This window comes from Podarcis tiliguerta, assembly GCF_965153285.1.
Source record: "Podarcis tiliguerta genome assembly, chromosome: 3".
NCBI classification, from domain to species: Eukaryota; Metazoa; Chordata; class Lepidosauria; order Squamata; family Lacertidae; genus Podarcis; species Podarcis tiliguerta.
Genome location: NC_139536.1, coordinates 80670049 through 80692628, shown reverse-complemented (window position 1 = coordinate 80692628; position 22580 = coordinate 80670049). Strand labels below are relative to the sequence as shown.

At 44.6% G+C, this 22580-nt stretch overlaps 1 protein-coding gene across 1 annotated transcript; it reads right to left on the bottom strand.

Annotated features, from left to right (window-relative positions):
- Window positions 1–16306: 16306 nt before the first annotated feature.
- On the bottom strand, window positions 16307–21349 carry HTR1B (5-hydroxytryptamine receptor 1B). The gene has a single exon (XM_083431202.1). The coding sequence runs from the start codon at window positions 19805–19807 to the stop codon at window positions 18641–18643; it is 1167 nt and encodes a 388-aa protein (XP_083287328.1). The 5' UTR covers window positions 19808–21349; the 3' UTR covers window positions 16307–18640.
- Window positions 21350–22580: the final 1231 nt, after the last annotated feature.

Genomic DNA, 22580 nt, shown 5'->3' with positions numbered 1-22580 from the left:
TACTGAAAATATAACCACAAATTCAGAAAATGAATGTGGTGTGTGTGTGCGCGCGTGTGTGCAGTGCGCACACAAACCAATATGCCCTTGCTCTTGCAATTCATCTTGGACTGAAATCCTAAAGATGGTCACAAAAGATGTATGCTTGCCTCCGTATGGATAATACTATACAGTATATACTGGGTATAGGGACGCGGGTGGCGCTGTGGGTTAAACCACAGAGCCTAGGACTTGCCAATCAGAAGGTTGGCGGTTCAAATCCCCGTGACGGGGTGAGCTCCCGTTGCTCAGTCCCTGCTCCTGCCAACCTAGCAGTTCGAAAGCATGTCAAAGTGCAAGCAGATAAATAGGTACCACTCCGGCAGGAAGGTAAACGGCATTTCCGTTCGCTGCTCTGGTTCACCAGAAGCGGCTTAGTCATGCTGGCCACATGACCCGGAAGCAGTACGCCGGCTTCCTTGGCCTATAGAGCGAGATGAGCGCCGCAACCCCAGAGTCGGCCACGACTGGACCTAATGGTCAGGGGTCCCTTTACCTTCACCTTTATATACTGGGTATAGTGGGCGGCACTGCGGTCTAAACCACTGAGCCTCTTGGACTTGCTGATCAGAAGGTTGGCAGTTTGACTCCACACAACAGGGTGAGTTTCCGCTGCTGTGTCCCAGCTCCTGCCAACCTAGCAGTTTGAAAGCATGCCAGCACAAGTAGATAAATAGGTACCACTGTGGCAGGAAGGTAAATGGCATTTCCATGTGCTCTGGCTTCTGTCACCGTGTTCCATTGCGCCAGACTATTCCTCACTCGCTGTTCTTGCCACATGCTGGCCACATGAATTGGAAAGCTGTCTGTGGACAAGTGCTGGCTTCCTCGGCCTGAAAGTGAGATAAGTGCCGCACCCCATAGTCGCCTTTGACTGGACTTATCTGACCAGGGGTCCTTTACCTTTACCTCTCCTGGGCTACAGTTCTGAAGTGTGTTGTGAACAGGTGAGTGTGAATCTGAACTTCTGATATGATTTATCTCTGTAGATCATGGCATGAGTATAAGATTGACATAACAAATAGGACATGAGAGTCTCCATCTTGAACCTTGCTTGACCTTGGCACAAGCTTGAAACTGGCCTGATCACTGGAAATATGTCACACCTTGAAAAGGTCGGCACATGCAAATCCAGTTGCTAGCAAAGTCTATTCAAACTATTGAATGGATGCCTTCAAGCTATGGTGTTACAGGAGGCAGACGAAGAGATAGCTAGGCTCAGTCAATCAATCCCTCACTATCACAAGTCTTTCGCCCTTTTGTTAAGCAAAACACACACAGAGCAAGAAGCAAACAGGATTGCCAGTTTTTAGCCATTTCTCACTAGAATGAGCAAGATGAAAAATGGGCAGGAATTCTGGGAGAAAGGCAGAAATTGCTCATCTCAAAGCCCCTCCCGTCCCTACTAGGAGGCATTAACTAAGAATATTATTTAAATCCCAGACTTTCCAACAGTTAGCTAGCTCTTCTAGCTCCAACAGAACATAACTTATCCAAGTACTTTACAAGACTCAGCACACGTCTGCTTTGCTTTAAGGAAAGGTATACTTCCCTTCCCTATCCCATGTCTCTACTGCTAGGGTGGGTTTATGGCAAAATTGTCATGCCCACGTTTCTGTGGGCTTTAAAAATTGGGAGTCTTTCATTCTTCAGGGCAACCCCCATGGTAATTGTTGAAAAGGAATTATGAGAAAGAGAACGTCAAGCAGGAATACCAACTTTCTGGTTGCTTAAAATATTGGGCTTGGGGAGATAAGTAATATATGCAAGTAATGCTGGTAAATAGAGTGAGTTGGTCACACAGCTGGAGAAAGAGGAAGAAGAGGAAGTCAGAAAAAAGAAGCCAGACTTTGGGATCAGAAGAAGCTACATGCTGAGAGGGCTGAAAACGGCTTTACTGCTAAGTATTGCCTTGGGCAGGTAAACATTCTGGACTAAGATTAGCCAGATGAGTTCTCGTATGTTATTTTCATTTGCTTTTATGATTAACCATTCAAATTGTTTTAAAATAAGTTTGTTTTTAATAATATTTCCACCATTAACCATTTAAGCTTTGGTAAAAGCATTTTGTTTTAACTTACCTTTGTCTGGGACTTTGTTATTTACCTGATACTTGATTACCGTAATTAAAATCAGTGGGACAGCATCTGCTTTCCAGGCCCAAACCTGGGCATCTTCAGGAAGGCTAGGAAATATCCTTCCCAGAAGCCCTAGGGAACTGCTGCCAGCCAGCGTAGTGTGGACAATACTGAGCTCAATGAAACAATAGAAGACAGCTCCCTATGTTCCCATGTACCACCCTAACTAGTACAGAGAGTTGGCTGAGCTAGCAAGTACAGTGGTACCTCGGGTTACATACGCTTCAGGTTACATACGCTTCAGGTTACAGACTCCGCTAACCCAGAAATAGTGCTTCAGGTTAAGAACTTTGCTTCAGGATGAGAACAAAAATCGTGCTCCAGCGGCACAGAAGCAGCAGGAGGCCCCATTAGGTAAAGTGGTGCTTCAGGTTAAGAACAGTTTCAGGTTAAGAACGGACCTTTGGAATGAATTAAGTACTTAACCTGAGTTAAACACAGTGGTTAAAAAACCACTGTGTTTTTTAATAGAGGCAGCCAGGAAATAAAGGTATCTGTTTGGTGGTAGCAGGGAGGCCCAAACCTGGGAGAGATGGCCCAACTCCTTTTGATAACACTCTCTCACCAATGCCATCACACTTCTTTGCTTAATTCTATAGTTACCACTATCTTTCAGGATAACAAGGGTGGACTGTATTCAATACCTGTTCCCAAACATTAAGAATCTATAGAGATTTTGAGGAGGAAGATAAAAATCTTCTTCTTCTTTTCTTTACCAAAGCATCAAGAGAGCTAAGAAGGATGCCACACCATCTATGGTCATTTATTTTCTTTTATATATTTGTCTATCACTGGCACATCCTTGCAACAACCAAGGGTATCATGAGGATTTGAAACTGGAGTGTTCACATAGAAGAACATCCCTGTTTGAAGTCTAGTGAGCAGTATCAAGGCGGATACAGGTTGCCAAAAGAAGGGGTCCTCACTTTTACTCTGCTCATACCCTTCGGCTGCTGACACTCCCTCTTCCAAGGGTCCCCAAATTCACTCTGGGGCCATCAGAGCTGGAAGGGGCAGATGCGGCAATTGTGCTTATTTCAACACTTGAGAGGGACGCAGGTGGCGCTGTGGGTTAAACCACAGAGCCTAGGACTTGCCGATCAGAAGGTCGGCGGTTCGAATCCCTGTGACGGGGTGAGCTCCCGTTGTTCGGTCCCTGCTCCTGCCAACCTAGCAGTTCGAAAGCACAAAGTGCAAGTAGATAAATAGGTACCGCTCCAGCGGGAAGGTAAACGGCGTTTCCGTGTGCTGCTCTGGTTCGCCAGAAGCAGCTTAGTCATGCTGGCCACATGACCCGGAAGCTGTCTGCGGACAAACGCCGGCTCCCTTGGCCAATAAAGAGAGATGAGCGCCGCAACCCCAGAGTCGGTCATGACTGGACCTAATGGTCAGGGGTCCCTTTACCCTTTACCTTTACAACACTTGAGAAGCCTCTTGTTAAAAGGCCAATAGATTGTTAAGTCTTTAGAAGAGCAAGTCAGGGGGTGGCAGCTCTGATGTCAAGAGGAATGAATCTGTTAACTTTTATTTTAAAACTCTTTTAACATTAAACGAACTCTGAAGCTTTCCCCCTCTTTTTGTTCCACCCTGTTAAATGACTATATTGTTCCTAAAATGTGATGTACCGAATGAGATCTCAGCCCACCGGAGAGTGTGAATGGGGAGTTGTCGTGTGAGCCTCCTACACAACTTTCATCCCTCAACTTCCTACTTGGGAGAGGCCGGCTGTCTGAGCGCAGATGAGCCACCCGCATCCAACCCCTATTCTTCATGATAGGTAAACATGTTGACAGGTTTGCTTTGTAACTCCAGAAGAGGACTACTGAGTCCCCCTGTGCATGTCTATTTAGAACAGGGGTCAGCAAACTTTTTCAGCAGGGGGCCGGTGCACTGTCCCGAGGGCTGGACTATATTTTGAAAAATAACAATAAATGAACAAATTCCTATGCCCCACAAATAACCCAGAGATGCATTTTAAATAAAAGCACACATTCTACTCATGTAAAAACATGCTGATTCCCGGACCATCCACCAACCAGATTTAGAAGACGACTGGGCTGGATCCGGCTGCCTACCCATGGTTTAGAAGTAAGCCCTGTTTATGACCAAGAAAGAGTGTTGGATTGCAGTCCTCCAAGCTGGATGTGTCAAAACATTTTTGCAGTCTGCAGTTCTGACATCAACAACAAGAGCCAGGGTCTGAATACAGTTGTACCTTGGTTGTCGAACGCCTTGGTACTCAGACATTTTGACTCCCGAACGCCGCAAACCCAAAAGTAAGTGTTCTGGTTTGCAAACATTTTTTGGAAGCCGAACGTCTCGGCTGTCGGCATTGTTTCTGGGGCCAATCAGAAGCTGCACCTTGGTTTGCAAACGTTTTGGAAGTTGAACGGACTTCTGGAACGGATTAGGTTTGACAACCAAGGTATGACTGTACTGGAGAACAACTGCCAATCTGGAGAACAACCAGGTGGGGGGGGAGAAAGGGAAGGGTTAATCCTTTCTCCTTTCCTTTATCTCCCCTTCCTCCTCCTCTGGTCTTGAAATAACAAAAACAGATGGTTTAAGTGTGTGAATTTATTTAATGGGTGAAATGTTCAATGTTCAATCTGAACAAACATATCAACTTGCCAGGCAGAACAATTCTCCCTCCCCTCCATCCATGTGCTGTTTTGAGGGTTTTCCCGATCCAGCTTCCAAGCCAATGTTGGAGGGAGAGCAGAGAAATCCCTGTTGCATAAGCGGAAACCCTTGTGAAGGACAGTAGAGCAGAAGACTCTTAAACTATGGGTTGGCGGATTCATGTCCCATGTTGGGCAGAAGATTTCTGCATTGCAGGGGGTTGGACTAGATGAGTGTTGTGTTGCCTTCCAACTCTACAGTTCTATGATTCTGTAACACAAGCATAACCGTGTTAGGCTTACTCCCAGACATGGATGGGCAAATCTATCAATTTTGGTTTCTCCCAGTTTATTATTTTTTCAAGTCTTCAGTTCTCCATATTAGTTTGCAGTTTGTTTGTTTTTTAAATCATCAATATTTTAGTGTAAATTTCTCCTGACACACACATTTTTGTTTTCCCCTAATACACCCATTTCTGCAGAGCAATTTCCCCTAATATAATGCATATACATACATTTTTTATTTACACTTTAGTACATACACTTTCGGACACATTACTTGACTGGAAAACTGCATCACAAAATACTGAGAAATGTAAATTTCGATCAACAGCCAAATAGTGTTTTGTCTTACATGCTGCTGCAGAAAGTGTGAATTAGTTGTGTTTGCCTTTAGATGTGAACTGAATCAGATTCCTCCCTCAGCCCTACACCCAGGTAAGTGGGGTTGCAATCGCAGCCTTAGTCATGATTAGCAAAGCTGCCGCCTCCTTCACGTTCCATCTACGCTCTGCAGCGTTCTACTAGCCTTCTCCCACCACTCCAATAATACACTGGCACTGCTTCACTTTCTTCCTCCTGGGTTATCTCTAAATGACTCTTCCCCCTTCCTACGGCTTACCTTGTTTGTTATTATATCGATAGCTTTTCCATAGAAAAATATCCTTGGGTGGTCATGATGTTTTTGGCAACCCCATATTGAGATGCCTCTTAATATGATCTAGCACAATTGCAAATAAGTTTCTGGCAGCTCCCCTGTCTGGATTTAATTATTTGCCTCTTTGTCACCGGGAGAAGCACTACAATTTCCTAGCCGATCAGCCTTCTGTCATCCTTCTTCTCTGCATTTGCGAAGTTTTCTCTTCGCTCGGAGCAACCCTTCTTCTTTCCTGTCAACGGCCACTATGAAGAACGGTGCTTCTGCCTGCTAGTTTTGCTCCATTTGGGGGGACAGGGGAAAATCTACATATCTCAGCATATTAATACGATTTCTTTATCAGCTTGGGGCGGCAGGGGGGATTGTTTTGTTTCAGCAGAGCTCTGAAGCAAGTCTTGAAAGTGTCCCACTATATATTATGTTTACCTTTAATAGATTAATACAAGTAGGAAATATAGCAGAATAAATGTCTCTCCCGACCCCTCCAAAGATTTACAGGGAGGGATCAATTAACAATTTAATATCAAAACCACTGAATATGGATGAACTAGTGACATAAAACTGGTTTAAGACTAGGGAAATCAGAAGCTTCAGAAATCATTTCAAATAGCAGCAGATACTGTTAATAGGAGAGATGGAAAATGTTTGGTTTAAACTATACCTGCTTGTTGATTCTGCATCTACTGTTAAGTTACTGTAGACATAGGGGGAAAGGCAAATTATATTCCTATAGCATTAACATGGCTCAGATAAAATTGCAGTTGTGGTCCATAGCATGACTGCTCTGCATGGCAGAATGCAGCATTGTAGCAGCAGCAGCAGCAGCAGCAGCATTGGATTGTTTTATTTATTTTCCAAAAAGAAGGGCAGTACACTGGGGGGAGAAGAGAGGAGGATGTTCCATCAGACAAGCAAAAATGCTTGCACTGACTTAGCAATCTCCTGAGTTGAATTCCTCCCAAAGTTCTGCATGTCTCATTCATATAACAGAAACCATGGCTTCCCATTATGACCAAACAAGGCCTTAATCTGAGGTTTCATTAGCTTAAAATATGTTGCTAGATACAGAAATCTCATTGTTTAAGGACTTAGAAAGCTGCCATATATGAAGGGCCTACTGCGTGCAAAGCAGATTATAACACTATTAAGCATATACATATACATTTACTGGCTTTTAATATTAGCAACATTTGCTCCTAGTACATTCTAGCTGGATACCATATCTGCTACATGCACTTTGCTGTATATCACTGTAGCTTCAACATCAGCAACACTAATTTGGATGGAAAGCTGACTTTTTAATCATATGCAGATATTTGCCCAACGAAGAAAAAGGGTGTATTTCCTGCTCCGTTTGTTGAAAATAAATATATTGTTCCTTTACCCAGTTTCCTAAATTCTTTCAGAGAAGCTACAAGTAAAGGAAATAAACCTCGCTCATTTCGGGGGACTTGTTTTCTAAATGTCAGGTTTAGGATTCAAGCTGTTAAATGGACAGGTCAGATTTAAGATGTGTCTGTATCACGTCAAATCTAATTTTAAGTACATTATTCTGTATTGCAAGATTTCAAAGGCTATCCAGTGGAGCATCTGCTCCAATGGAAAAACTTGACCATTCGTGCATATATTAATGTATTCCCTCAGTCTGGCATATCGACAGAAGCTATTAAATCTATTGAGCTTAGTTACAGAAGACAAAATGACAGAGTGTCATCTCAATAGATCTCAACAGACATTAGCAGAATACCTATAGATGGATTACATGACTGAGTTCCCATTAACAGTGACATCTCGTCTGAGAGTTACAGTGGCACAAGGACCATGTTACAACGTGTTGAAAATTTGTATTAACCACAACACAGGCAGTTAATAAGAGGGGAGCCAGTTTATGAAACACACAATTTTGTGCACCCAAGCTTTCATAAAATGATCGCAATCTATACATAGCTACAGGGGAAAGTGAAAATTGTCTAGGTTAAAGAAAACTTTTATGCACATACAAAATTACTTGGACAAACAGAAAACTGAGGAATCAAGACTTTTAAAATTATTAGTTAATAGCTAAATGATAGAGGGGTAGATTTGTGGGAAAGCATCCCATAATTGTAATATAAATCTGGACAAGGTGTCTTACAGGTTTCATTCTGATGCCTCCATAGTGATAAAGTGGTGCTAAAAATTGGTGCTTTCACCACCCACTTGAAAACTTAGGGATTCGCCCAACCCCACTTTTCCTTTTCCACTGATACTGCCACAAACAGAGACAGCGTGGCAGGGTGGTACAGCAGTGGCGGGGAACTTCCAGCTCATGGGCCTCATCAGGCCTGGCAGGCCTCCTTATTTGGCCCACCAGGTCAAGTGTAGGGTGGGTGAAGTTGCGTCTCAGTTGAATGGAGGTCTGCAAGCACTGCTGATCAGCTGATCAGTGGTGCCTGCAAAACCCTGTACAAACTGCTGTGCAGAGTGATTGACAGGTGCCAACGACTGGCGGCTCTTGCTGTGCACAGGGCTGCACAAGACCTGATGAATAGGTGGCCGTCAGGCCTTCCAGAGTGCTGCACACGAAGCTTCACAAGACCCAACCATGACTTTGGGGAGACATAGTGACAACCACTCTTGGGTCTGTGAGGCAACTTGCACATCTCAGCAGAGCCACCAAGCTACCAAATGTTTTTTCCTTCCCCTATAGCATGCTTTCCCCCACAGCTATCTTCAGTTCTGACATGAGCTTGACATACAATAAGTTACTGCTGGTTAATACTATTTGGGTGTGATGATATGGATTTTTATGTTTATTTATCATGTTTTCTTTATACACTGTGAATGATTAATAGAACTGCAGTCTTTTTTTTAAAAAAGAAAAAGAAATAAACATCTATTCAGCTAGCATTTCTGTGAGGCACAGAATTTTAGACTGCTGTTCTCTGCTCATGGCAACAGATATTATTATTGTGTGAGCCAAACTATTTGTGGCAGTGGAGTGTGTGTGTGTGTGTGTGTGTGTGTGTGTGTGTGTGAAGGGATGTAATGTAACAATAGACTTGCTTTACAATGTATGCTCCCACCATAAGGGTGTACTAGCTTCCCAGGACTTACTTAGCTCATACTAACACTCTGATTACTAAATATTGCTGAAGAGTTTTCAAGCTTGGGGTTTCTTGGGAATTTTCTTGTGTTCTTTTCTTCCTTACACATCAGAAAAATCAGCTTAGCAAGATCCGCCTTTGTGCTGGATGAGTGCCTCCAGGCTCTATACCCAAGTCAGTTGCAACTTGCTTTGGTCAGACAATTATAAAATTAATACAGAGTTAAGTGGCATGTTTAACAATAAGTACTAAGCATCAGTGCTGTGCAAACTCAATTCTTTCTGATGGAGATCACAGGGGAACTAATCCCATTGAAATGAACAGACGTCAGGCGGCAGCAAGTGATTATTATTTTGGGTGTTTTAAATATGACTTTTCAGCATACAAGAGGGATTTAGAGGCAAATACTGTACATGTTTGTTCAAAAGTAAGCCATACTGAGCTCACTGGTAATAACGCTTGAGTAAGGCTGCCTTAGAATCCTCACTCTCATTTTATTCTATTTACTCTTCCTCAAAACTCCCATGAGGCTGATTAGGCTAGGCTTAAGTTCAAAACTGTGAAACAAAGAGGAAAGAGAAGACACACAAACTACTCAGGCTTCTTATTTCCTCACTTCTGTAGCAACACCTAACAGATATTGTTCAATTCACAAGAAATTGTAAGGTGGGGGGGGGGTAGAAGTAAAATAGGCTCACGTTTTTGCTTTCTCCATCTCCCGGGAAGAGATTCCATCTTCTGAATGCAGAAGATTCCAGGTTCCAGGCATCTCCAAGCAGTACTGAGAATGAGTCCCATCTGAAACCCTGGGGAGTGGCATGGACAAGCATTTCCCAACCTGCTGCCGTCCAAATGTTTTGAATTACAACTCCCATTAATCCCAGCCAGCATTTGGGAGATGTTGGCTAAAACATTTGAAGGTCACCAGGTTGGGGAACACTGGTCTGGGCAATAATGCACTAGACCGGTCAAAGGTCTAATTCAGTATAAAGCAACATCCTATGGTGGGAACGTCTTTACCATCTAGGACCAAGGGAACTCGGCAAATAACTATACTAGGGCTCTCACTTTATTCATGGCACAACACTGCTTTATACTTTGTCTCTATGACACTTCTTAACATCTAATTACCACAATTTGCTAAGGTCCCTGTTATCTTTTTCAAAAATGTTCCCCTCAAGCAGTGATTGCTTTTTTGTGTGTGTGCAAAAATATTGGAATATATTTACTGCAATCAACAATTCTTCCAAACATCTGGCTCAGAATTCAGAGGGGAATGTTGTCCTATCCTAGTACTCTCTGTTGCAAATAATGATGTATGTTCTACTATCTCATCTCATGAATATCCTTATTTTCCTTTTTGCTTCCAACACCAAAAGCTATTATGGATCTGTTTGCAACTCTGAATAGTGAGTTTTAAAAAATGCTTACGTAAGGCAGAAGCATGCCCTAATTCAACAGAAGGTACACCAGGAAAGCAATAGACTCAGAGCTGAGGATCCAGGAATCGATTTATAGTGCTGGGTATGGGATTTGGATGGACACAACATTCTGCAGCATTCCCAAATGCTATTACTGCCCCCAAAAGTAGTGCATGCAGTATTTCATATAGTTGTGACACTGCTGGGGTGTCCCAATGCAACAGTGCACTGCAGGTTTGTATGAAGACATTTCAGCAGGGGCTATTTGTCATTTTGTAATACTTAAACAATCATAACAAAAAGCTACACCTGCCAAAATTCTACGGATGGTAAGTATAATGGTATTGTCTAAACTGAACATGGTTGTCTCACAAGTTCTTGGACAAGCTAGCCCACAAAACAGGGTTGGCCCTACCATTAGGCAGAGTGAGTCAGCGGCTTCAAGCAGCTTATTTTGGGTGTCAAGAATTGCTTATTTATTATTCTTGTATTTTCACTCCCAGGAAGAAGTACTTGTAGGATTCTTGTCTCAGGGGCCAAAATAACTTAGCTAGTCTTAGGTACTATGCACCTTGGGAAGAGTGACATTTGCCCTTCAACCTCAGGCAGCAAAATGTCTTAGGAATGCCCTTAATGCCCTGTTTATTTCACATTTGACCAGATTTCCTTGCAGAAAGCCTACATGATGGTTAGACTACATCCAATCTTTATTGAGCATCTAGTTTGTTTATGGGGTAGTTATATGACAATGATAATTCATCCTGGTTTGCTTGCAGGGAGTTTAGTCACTTGTTCAACCCACACTCTTTAACACACTTTGCAAATTTGAAAAACTTTGTAGTTCTTTAAAAAAAAAAATGATTTGTTGCCCTAGGGCAACGTAGTACTTTAATCCACTTTAAATATGCAAACCTGAAGCTCTAGGTTTGCGGGTGGCTCTGTGGATTGCTGATTGAAAGGTCAGTGGTTCGAATCCCTGTGATGGGGTGAGCTCCTGTTGTTCAGTCCCTGCTCCTGCCAACCTAGCAGTTCAAAAGCACACAGTGAAAGTAGATAAATAGGTACCGCTCCGGCGGGAAGGTAAACGTCATTTCCATGTGCTGTTCTGGTTTCTCCAGAAGCGGCTTAGTCATGTTGGCCACATGACCCAGAAAAACTGTCTGCAGAAGCAGACAAACGCCGGCTCCTTCGGCCTTTAAAGCAAGATGAGTGACACAACCCCAGAGTTGTTCGCGACTGGACTTAATTGTCCCTTTACCTTTAAAGCTCTAGAATGTACTTGAAGCCCTCTTGCCAAATACTGAGCATCTAGAGGCACCCTTAGGCCACCACTGCTGCAAACAATTGGCAAAGCTCTTTGCTGTGAAGCACTTGCTTACAAAGGAGGAGAACAAGGGATTAGGCATTTCCATTAAATGACCCACATACAGAAAAAAAACATTTAAGTAGCCTGACCTCACATTTCTTCCAAGTGTGAGCAGTAAAGCTACAACAATCCTTTGTGTGACTACACAACAGCCCCATCGGTTCCTCCTGCTGTGTGGTCATCATGACTACCCTAGTCATCATCATTCAGTTTTGGAAACAGGGTGGCACAGCAAAACAGAGAACTGCAAAAACTGAGACAAGACACATCATTTTATGGCTTTCCTGAAAACTGCTAGATTTCTTTCCCCTCCCTAACTGTAAACAGAATATATTTAATGTTTCCATATTCATCATTTTATGTTCCTCCCAGAAATAGAAAAGAGCTGGACTGTGAACAAGAACCAGATACCCATTTAAATTACGACCTTACTTGTTTTTTCAACTAACACAGAACTTGATCCGGCGCTGACAAAAAGTCTGAAAACAGAACAACACATTTTCAACGTACCAACTCTAGAACATGTCATTGCCTTAAGGAAAATATTTTAGGGGAGGGAGAAACAAAGCTGAAAAATGCATATTTTAGAACAAATGATCAAAAAGCCTAACACAATTCTGTAAGGCTCCAATAACTAAAAAAGGAACTTTGAACTTGCATTCTTTATTAATTGGCTTTCCATATTTTAGCTCTGAATGAATATTTTATTCTGACTTCTAGGTTTGCAGAGACTGCTTCATAGGAATGGTATAGAGAAGCATTCAAAATGTCAACATTCAGCTTCTTTGGACAAGCAGAACACCTTTATAGCCAGGTTGCACTCGTCAAGGCCTATGGGAATGACATTAAGGTTCTCTGGTTACACACAGTTGGGTCTCACCACCCACAAAAGGCTCTTTGAAGGAGCGAGGAGGTGATACTAATTCTGTCTTTCCTCTGCAGTCCCCAAATCAACCCCACAGCACTGGGAGAAGGGGCTTTGGAACCACACAGTAGGTGATGTGGTGGCTGCAAGAGGAAGGGAGAATTTATAAAAATCACATCTTTCCCCTTGTTGGACCACAGAGAATTTCCATGAACTGAGGGATACAAGCCATAGCAGTTCTTACAAAGCCACTTCTCTTATCACAAGGCTAACTATGGCAGATCTTGTGTTTAAATATTTGCGTTTCCTTGCAAAAAGTACACAGGTGTGTTTTAACTACTCTGGATCCTTAGCATTTCTAGTCATCTTTGCCGTGTTCAGGCTTTTTATGCAATTATTCCAGCAATTTCAACTTGCAGGGCCCAATCTAGAGAAACTTAAGACTCTTTCAGACACATGATCAATGCACCGAGGAATAAAGTCCATTCACTTGCTCACCTTCTTACCCCAATGGTTCCTTGGTGAACAGAATCTCTATGCGTACATATTGTATGTACGCTGAGTACACAACTGGGCAAAAATGCATTTTGCAGGTTACCAGATCGCAAGTTGAAGTACCTGTGTGCATACAAGTTATCTTCATATAGCTCTACTGTATTTGGAACTCATGAAAACGGTCTTAGTCATACTTTGAAATCACTGGGTCGAAAGTTAGGGCTTGTGCATACTTCTTGTCCCGCCACTTTCCCCTGGGGAAACCTGCCGTTTACTGCTAAATCACAATGTCAACAGGGTTTTCTGCAGATTGCTGCTTGTCCCGATTCAGCAGGAAAGGGCAGATCTTCTAGGTGAAAGTGGAGGCACAAACGGAAAACCTCTCAGACCCATGCCTAGAAAGCATGGTGGAAAATGAAAAAACCTCTCAGACCCATTTTATTTTAAGGCACAGAACAAGTGGACATGTGGACAAGCCCTTACTTCTGTTTACCCTAAGTCCCATGTACTTCATTGAGTCTTAAGCCCAATCAGTTTCCTCTGAACAGGAAAACTGTGAGAACTGATCTTTAAAGATAAAGGATTCTCAAAGACTCCAGCTATCTCTTCAGATGAGAGCAGTCACGTCATCAACAGGCCTCCCATCTTTTGTGATTCAGCAGTATAGAAATGGGGGAGGGGGGGAATAAACACACTCCATGATTTGAAGAGAGAGGGAGGGGGGAAACCTCTAGTACCAGAATGCATAAGAAATGAGGGCTAAGTTCTTCATTTGGCTGGCAAGTGAAGTAAACAAATCAATACTGTTTAAATTATTTCCACGTTTAAGCAAAACTTGTTTTTAAAAAGTGCAGAGCTTGAAGGGAGAAGAAAATTATTATCGTAATTGTTAATAGCCCCATAGCAAGTATTTTAAGCCAAGTGGAATGCAAGTTCTCAGCATACTTATGTTATATAGAAGATCCTTTTATTCTTAGTAATAAAATATGCATAAGTATCTAGTCCTAGTGTTATGTAACTGCATCTCAAACAAATATTGGAATTATAGCTTTAAAGCAGGGTGCCTAAAGACTCATCTCTCCCTTTAAAAGCAAAGAAGATATCAGCAACTTGCAGAGGAGTAGCAATGCTCATTTGTTGCTTTGCTACAAAAATGAAGAGTCTTGTGGTGCCTTAAAGACTAACAAATTTATTCTAGCATAATCTTTTGTGGACTAGAGTCTGAGTGGACTCTAAATCACAAAAACTTAGGCTATAATAAGATTTGCTCATTTTTAAGGTGCCACAAGATTCTTACTGTTTTTTCTCAACAACTTGGTTGCTGATCATAGCTGGCAATGTCAGTCATGATTAATCGTTTTTTTTTCTAGTGACTCATCATCAAATAAGCCTTACCTAGACAATATGTCACAGTCAAGTGATCTGATAAATACCCGCATCATCAGTAACACAACTTCTATACTCTTGAGGAACACAGTAAAGCTTTTTTTATTGTTTGAATTTCGGTTACATTTAGGATGAACACTCACAATGCAATCCTATCAAAGCAAATGGAACATAGTCTGTTGATTTTATTTTATTTTATTTTGCCTGCTGGGCTTATGTAAAGATTACTTATCTATTATTATAAAAATAATGAGTAAAAATATATAATGAAGTAGGATCAAATTTCAGTAACATCAGTTTATTCAGATTTCGTATTAAGCATTTATTTAGCAGGTGTGGTGGTGGGGGGTGGGACCTCCTTCAGCGTTGTATAGGATCAGAAGACCAAGCAGTCAGCTTCTCAGATGGTTCTAGAGTTCTCAGTGTTTGATGAGGTAATGATACAGATATGAAAAAGCTATATAGTCACAGCATCGAATGGCTACGTTTATTCCCAATTGGTTAAGAGGACTGGGGGAGGGGAGAAGACGGCACTTTCATGTTTCTCCTCCTGTGTTGCCAGAGCCAGGAACACAAGGTGCTTCACTTATGGAGGAAACTGTAGTGCAAACAATACCAATCATTAATGGATAGAAAAGTCCATTGAATTCCCTGCTTCAGTTCCAGTCACGTGTGTGAAGCGCGTTGGCTAAATTCTAAATCTCTCTGCTATTATATTTGCATTTGCTACATATTCTTGAACACCCCTCTTCTTTTCACAGACTACAAACTTGAAGAACTTATACCACTAAGCGTATGGTTCATTTAAGTGCATTTCTGGCCCTTCAGAATGAGAATAGCAACTGTTTCAAATTAAGAAAAAGGGGGACTAGTGGGAAAATAACTCCAAACATGATTTTAAAAAAAGAAACAAGACCCAAATATCTGAACTTTGTGAGAAGACACATGTAGATCAAGAGATAAATGGAAAAGAGATTTTTCTCCCTATATCCAAGTTCCACATCTCCCATCACAGGAAGAGCCACCATTTTTTTTCAAACCCGTGAGCATACTTGAAAAAAGAGGAAGTGTTGCTGCCACCATGAATGCACTGCAACTTGGTATGCTCCACAACCATGCACACACTGCAACCACATTGATGACAATCACACACAGAGACATACACTCACTTTCCCACTGCTAGCAATTGGGCATGAAAAAATTGCCTTGCTTCTTTTTAGGCTAGAACTTGGGGGCAGGATATCTTCCTAGAGAGTTAAACTTCCTTCCTGAGCTGCACTATCCAAGAAGATGGCCCATACCCAACATTTATACCTGGGGAAAGTGTTCTATTGAAGCCAATAGAAGGCATTTTCCAAGCCTAACTGTAATGAGGGAGCAACTGTTGGGGAATTTGGTGATCCTTTCTTCTGCAGCTGCAACCCACTCCTCAAAATAATCCCTCTTCCATTCTAATTAGGCTTGTGAGAAGTCTTCTCTTTTAGTCAATATAATAATTTTCTTTCCAGCCTAATTGTGACGCAGGGGACATTTTTGGCGTGCTAGGGTCACACCTGGAGAAAGATCCCCCTGCTGCACATGGTGCAGTAGAGCTTGAGAAAAGCTTTATATTGGCTACAATAGGAACACAGGAAGCTGACTCTGGTCCATCTACGCAGGGTTTCAGGCAGGGGTTACTCCTGGCCCTGCCTGAAGATGCCTAAGGACTTTTTGCATGCAAAGCAAGATGCTCTACCACTGAGCTATACTTCTCCAAAAGATGTTTCTCTCAAGTCCAATTTCAGCGGGGTGGGGCAGAGGAAACAGAAACCTGAGGGCACAAGGAAAGGCCCCGTGGGCAGCCACAGGTGCTGTATTGGTGATTCATGCAACAGTTTTATATTTGATTGGCAGGCTTAAAAGGTGGGTATATACAGGGTGAGTCTTTTAAAAGAGGCCCCATGGAACATGTGTACTCTGTATCCATGGGGCCTCTTTTAAATGACTCACCCTGTATAAGGAACACACACTACCTGGCTTTTCTGGCTACTCTCCCCATAGTGGTAAAAAAAAAACCCAGCAACTTCTGAGGACTTTTTGTGAAAAACCATAAGGTTCATAGCTTAAACTTCTCTTTTTGCACCCAATATTAGCAAATACTGGAACAGCTTCTCTTCCAAAGTCATTAAACTGAATTTGGACTGAACTTAGTAACTTACACACACATGTGCTGGTATTTCTGCAGCATCAAGGACTTTAGACAACAGAACTGTTGTGTCTTTGTAATAGCAACTTGATTCTACAGATAAATGGGGAAAGAGATGCACAGAACAGGTCTTTTCATAAGATATTATTTCTTTCATAAGAAATAGCACTAGCATGTGTATCTGTATACTCTGTATTACAGATTTTGTAAAGTACAGATTTTCCATGTATAGCAAGCCTCCTTTAGGCTACATACATCTTTATATTTATCCTCCTGCTTTACCCTTACTGAAAGCTAACGATTTACATTTTGGAAGTTCTAAGAATGAACATTTCTGGATGCACAAATATATCTGCAAAAGACAGTTACTGCCATTCTTCATTTGACATCTGAACAAAAGCCTACTGGGGAGGAGAAGGAAAAAGCTTTATTCTGAAGGGGTTTGGGATCAGGACCCTCCCACCTGGTGAAGTTCTTATTAAAACAGGTTTTACTATTTTTAAAAGTGGGGACATGTAAAACCAGAAGACTTTCTTGCATGTATTATATAATACAGGAAGATGTAACTGGATTTTCTAAGCACTATGCTTATTCAAAGCAGGGAATACTATATAAAACCTGACCTTTTTGCACCCAGATATTAGGCAGACAATTGGGGAACTTTACAGTTCTCCAAATACTGAAGCTGAAGATAGAGTCTTACTGCAGACAGTGTTAATAATAAGAAGTTGCTGTAGTTAAATTAATTTCTAACTGCTTATCAGAGTTTTTTATGAAAGGGCGCACCGAGGAGGGAATGGAGTGAAATGATGAAGAAAAAGAAAACTGTACATAAGATTTCTTACTAGAGAGTGTTCCAAGTATTATTCTTTTTAGAGGGGGAAGACAGTACCCTACTTAATGGACCTAATGTACTGGTAACCTGGAGAGCTGAAATGGGAGGAATATGCATGTGAAATCAGTGCAAAGGAAAGTTGCTGTGCATTTATTTGGTGGGCAAAAGTCCTTTTCAGAAAATAACTAAGATGGTTGATTTAATGTGTCATTTTAGCTATGATGGCTTCATAACCAGCATCAATGTAAGGATTAAAACACCAGCAAAACTGGGTTAGTGAGCAAAAGCAGATTTAGGTTTAAACGGCCTGTATGTGTTAACGCACATATTATCAAGAGATTTGTGTGTGAGTCACTTATTCAAATATGCAAAATGTCAGGAACATATAGCACTAAAATGAAAAATGGAAGCAGCTTGCAAGCTTTGGCACTCAACTGTGCAGGCAGACATGCATGTGAAAACACACACTCACACTCACTGTTTGATTTGTGGGTTACAATCTGACAAGTTGTTAAACAGAAATGACACAAACAAGAATGAGTTGCTTTTCTCACACTGAGTTCTTATTTGATCCCCCTGTCTCCTCCTATACTTGATTTGCTTCCCCAATGTTCCTCAAACCCATTTACTATCAACAAGTCAGGGACAGTTCTCGCCAGACTGTCAATGCCTATTCTTTCAAGGTCTTGGCTCTGTAGGACAAGGTTTTGAGCAGCATGCGCAATTCATTTGCAGTCCACTCTGCATAGTCTTTAAAATTAGCAAGCTAGCAGGGAAAAAGAGGAGTGAAACATTGGCGAAAGGCTTTCAAACACAGATGGCTGAGAGGCAAAGGTCTCCTAGTAGAGGAGACCGGATGACAAACTTTTAGTTCAAGTGCAGTCACGCTGGATGGAGGCGTCTCCAAAGAAGTTGTCCCAAAGCAATCCAATTCCTACCACAGTGGGTCTACAAGGCATAATCCAGGAGAAACAATCATTTTTTTAAGGCCAAAACTACTTTCCTTCAGCAATTGTTAATAGCAGTATAGTAAGATGCAGCAGCATTTTTAAACCAAGGCTCAGAAAGAAGCTACTTTCACTCTGAAAGGGAAGCTACACTAGGCTTGCATGGTTCTCCTCTGCACCAAACTCTGCCATCCAAAGTACCATTTTTCCAGAGACGAAGTAACATGGTAATAATGATCTACCTACCTGCAGAACCAGACATACAAAATGCATTCAAGCCCTCCTGCCCTGGAGAATTAAACTTAACTGCATTCAATACTCAGCTTGTGCACCGAAACCGTACCAATTTATGAAATGCCTGTTTGAAGTCTTCATTGGACATGGTGTAGATGATGGGGTTGATTAAGGAGTTAAGATATCCCAACCATGTGAAGAAGTCAAAGATGGCCATGTGAAACCAGCAAGCATCTTTACAAATAGGCAACACCAAGGTGATGATGAAGAAGGGCAGCCAGCACACAATGAAGGCTCCTAGAATAACCCCTAAAGTCTTGGTAGCTTTCCGCTCTCTGGCGGCAGTCAGCTTCTTTTTTTCCAGCAGTGCATCAGACACCTTTACTTTGACTTGATTCATGTACACAGGAGACCCCGTTTCACTAGAAGCCTCCGAAGCTTTGCAGTTTATGGACGTGACTGATGACGTTGAGCCCGGGGAATCTGTTATTAGGTGGGCTCGGGTTAACCTTTTGCCTGTGTTCTTTGGTGTCTGTTTCAAAATCCGAGACCTGGCTTCCACGTAGATCCTTCCATAGAGGATGATCAGAAGCAAGGTGGGGAAGTAGAAGGCCCCCACCGTGGAGTAGACGGTGTACAAGATGTGATCCGTGTTCACCACGCAATCTGCCACCTCTTCTTCAGCTTTCGACTGGCGCCAGAACAAAGGGGGCATCGAGATGGAGATGGAGAAGACCCACACCAGGGCAATCATGACAGCCGCCCTCTTGGGAGTCCTTTTAGTAGAGTACTCCACCGCATCCGTAATGGCCCAGTACCTGTCCAGGGCGATCACACACAGATGGAGAATGGAAGCAGTGCAACAAGTGATATCCGAAGAGAGCCAGATGTCGCAGACGATCTGGCCCAGGGTCCATTTCCCAGTCACAGTGTACATGGTGCTGATGGGCATGACAAGGATGGACACCAGGAGGTCTGTGACAGCCAAGGAAGCGATGAGATAGTTGGCCGGCGTGTGGAGCTTGCGGCTCTGGTAGACGGTGGCAATGACAAAAGCGTTGGACAGCATGGTGGCCAAGGTGATGAGGGCCAAGATGATGGTCAGCACCACCTTCCAGGAGAGCGGGGTGCCATCTTGGTAGGTGGCGCTTTCTTCTGCGCCGCCGCTGCCACTGCAGTTCCTGGCGTGGTGGAAGGAGTCATTGGTGTGGAACACATCCACGGAGGCTGGGCAAGGTCTGGACTGCTCCATGCCTCCACACAGAGGCTCTGGACCGACGGGGCTGCCGAGAGGAGGAGGAAGGAGGAGGAGGAGGAGGTGGAAGAGGGCAGCGCCCTCACAGCACGCTACATCTCCAGAGAAGCCCGCGCGCCAAATGTGAGCTGGCAGACGGGAGTCTGGGCGGATGTGCGGGGGAGGGCATGCGCGCGGGGCTCACCCAATGGGGACGCCTCCCGCGCCCGGGCGGACAGGGTCTCGCGCCGCCGCCATCACGCGCTCGCCCGTCCGCTTACCTTCCTGCCGGCGCCAAGCCGCCGCCGCCTCAGCACGTGCGGGCTTCCAAGCGAGGCCATCTCGGGTGGTGTTGGCGGCGGCGGCGGCGGCAGTCCGTGCACTGGTCGAGGCGAGGCAGCATCTTCCCACTTTCGCGACGGCACCAGCGAAGCCGGCGGACGGAGAAGTTGGGAGCGGCGGTGGGAGTAGGAACCCACGCGCGGGCTTCTCGGAGGGCGTGAAACGGCGCCACGGGCGGCCAGAAGCCTCTTCTCTTCTTCTCCGCGCTTCGCCCAACAACTTTTTCCAGGCGGCGGACGGAAGGAAAGTAGGCGGCGAGGCGACCCCTGTGTTGGGAAATGTTCCCCGGGTCCGTCTCTCTCTTTCTCTCCCAGCCCAGGAGAGCGAGGGTCCTCCCGGCAACACGCAGCCGGCGCCTCAGTGAGCGAGCGCAGCGCCAGCCTCGGCTATATATACGCCGCCCGCCGCAGCTCAGCTCCGCTCGGCGCGAGCCCACCTCGGCAACTCGTGGCCGCTCTCGCCCAGCTCCGGCTGCCGGCCTTTCGGCCCCGCCCCGCCCCTCTCGGCCCCGAGAGGATCCCGCCGGGTCCTAGCGCCCTCCCACCGCACCTGCCACTGGAGGTTCAGCTTTCCCCTCGAACCGAAGCGGACTTGCTTGTGATCGCTAGTTTGCCTTGTCGCTTTGCTTGCGCCTTATTTGGACGCGGACGCCTGACGGGCTGCCAACAGCATGGGGCACCAGCGACATCCAAGGTGGGGCAAAATGAGGAGGATGGTGTCCAACCACGAAGAGGTCGCTGCCGTTAGATGGGGCGAAATGGCCCCTGGCCTTGAGGGCTCCTTGGTGCAGGGTAGGTCTATCCACAGCTCCTAGCCGTAGCCCATCGTGGCTCAATGGAACCTCCAGTGTCAGGAGCAGTGTCGCGCGCGGGAGAGGTCTGTTGCCCTCACGGGTTGTTTGTGGGTTGCAGGACGCTGGACCCAGATGGGTCCTTTCTCTGATCCAGCCGGGCTACTGCTGTCGTGTCTGGATCGCTCTTTTCTCTTTTTATGCTCCTGCCTGATCCACAGTCCAATTATGTCCTTTGCGCTTTGATGTAAACCAACTTTACCCCGTTGGCTCCGCTGGCTCGACTCCAAGCCCTTCGGCTTTTAATTGGGCAGCGTCGCGAATCGGGCGGCTGCTCTTGCTGTTTTTTGGAAGGGGGAATTCTCTGAAAGTCTTCCCCGAAGAGCATCGGCTGAATGGGAACTGCTTTTATCTCCAGCCGCGGAGGGTTTGCACTCACGCCGAGTGCAAACGTAAGCATTCCGCCTTCCTTTGCCCACCCACCCGCGCTTTGAAATCTGCAGTCTGATGACAGGCATTTATGGGGACTGGCAGAACCAGAGAGCATGTACCCAGGACAGAAGCTTAATAATACTCCTCGTTCTCTCTTACGCGCAACACCCGATCCCCATTATATGAGAGTCTAGGGAGAATTACTTTTGAGTAAGCACGTTTGGGATGCCTCTGTCTTTTCGCTCGCAACCTACTCGGGCGCCGCGCGCCTCACAAGTTGGCTAGAAGGTCCAAGCTCTAAGCTCTCTGCGTTTTTATTTCTACTTCCTCTCATTTTGGGCTGCTTTTGGAGCCCAAGGCGGTTTGCAGTGGGAACATATATATAACAGCAGTTGGCCGTTAGACACAATTGCATGGCCGAACGAAGCCGGCGTGCGCGCCGCCGCTTTTTACGCGCGTTTACTCGGAAACCAGGGGCTTTTCAGAAGCTGTGCGCGGGATGCAACCTCCCATCGAGGGTGATTGCAACGCACGTGCAGAACCAGACATTCCTCCTGAGCTCTGTTCACACGCAGCAACAGTGCACGTCTGGCGGAAATCAACAGGCTGAGAAAGGCAGGAGGGTTTCTTTCTTGGGCTGCGGGGGGCGTCCAAAAACGCCATGGAACCTGACTGGAGAGAGGGCTCTGGGCCCCCGGGATATCCTCAACTAGGCTGCCTTTGGCAGAAGTAGGAAAGCAATATTTATCGCCGCCTACAAAGTGCTCAACCTGTGTGTGTGTGTGTGTGTGTGTGTGAAGCAATCTTCCGAGCCCAGTTGGTTAAAGCAGGCACCCCCAAACTCGCCCCTCCAGATGTTTTGGGACTACAACTGCCATCATCCCTAGCTAACAGGATTAGCGGTCAGGGATGATGGGAATTGTAGTCTCAAAACATCTGGAGGGCCTGGGTTAGAGCATAGTGCTGATAACGCCAAGGTTGCAGGTTTGATCCCTGTTTGGGACAGCTGCACATTCCTGCCTTGAAGCGGGTTCGACTAGATGAGCCTCTCTACAATTCTGTGATCCGGTCAGTAAACGCCGGAAGAGCAACAAAATCGGTGACTATGGAAGCCTTTATCTTTTCCCACCGCCCGATCTTGGCAGGGAGGGGAACAGCTCGGCGTGCTGACTACAGAGCCGCGAGCTTTTGTGGACTACTCAGGCGGTGCTGTTACGCGTTTACGAT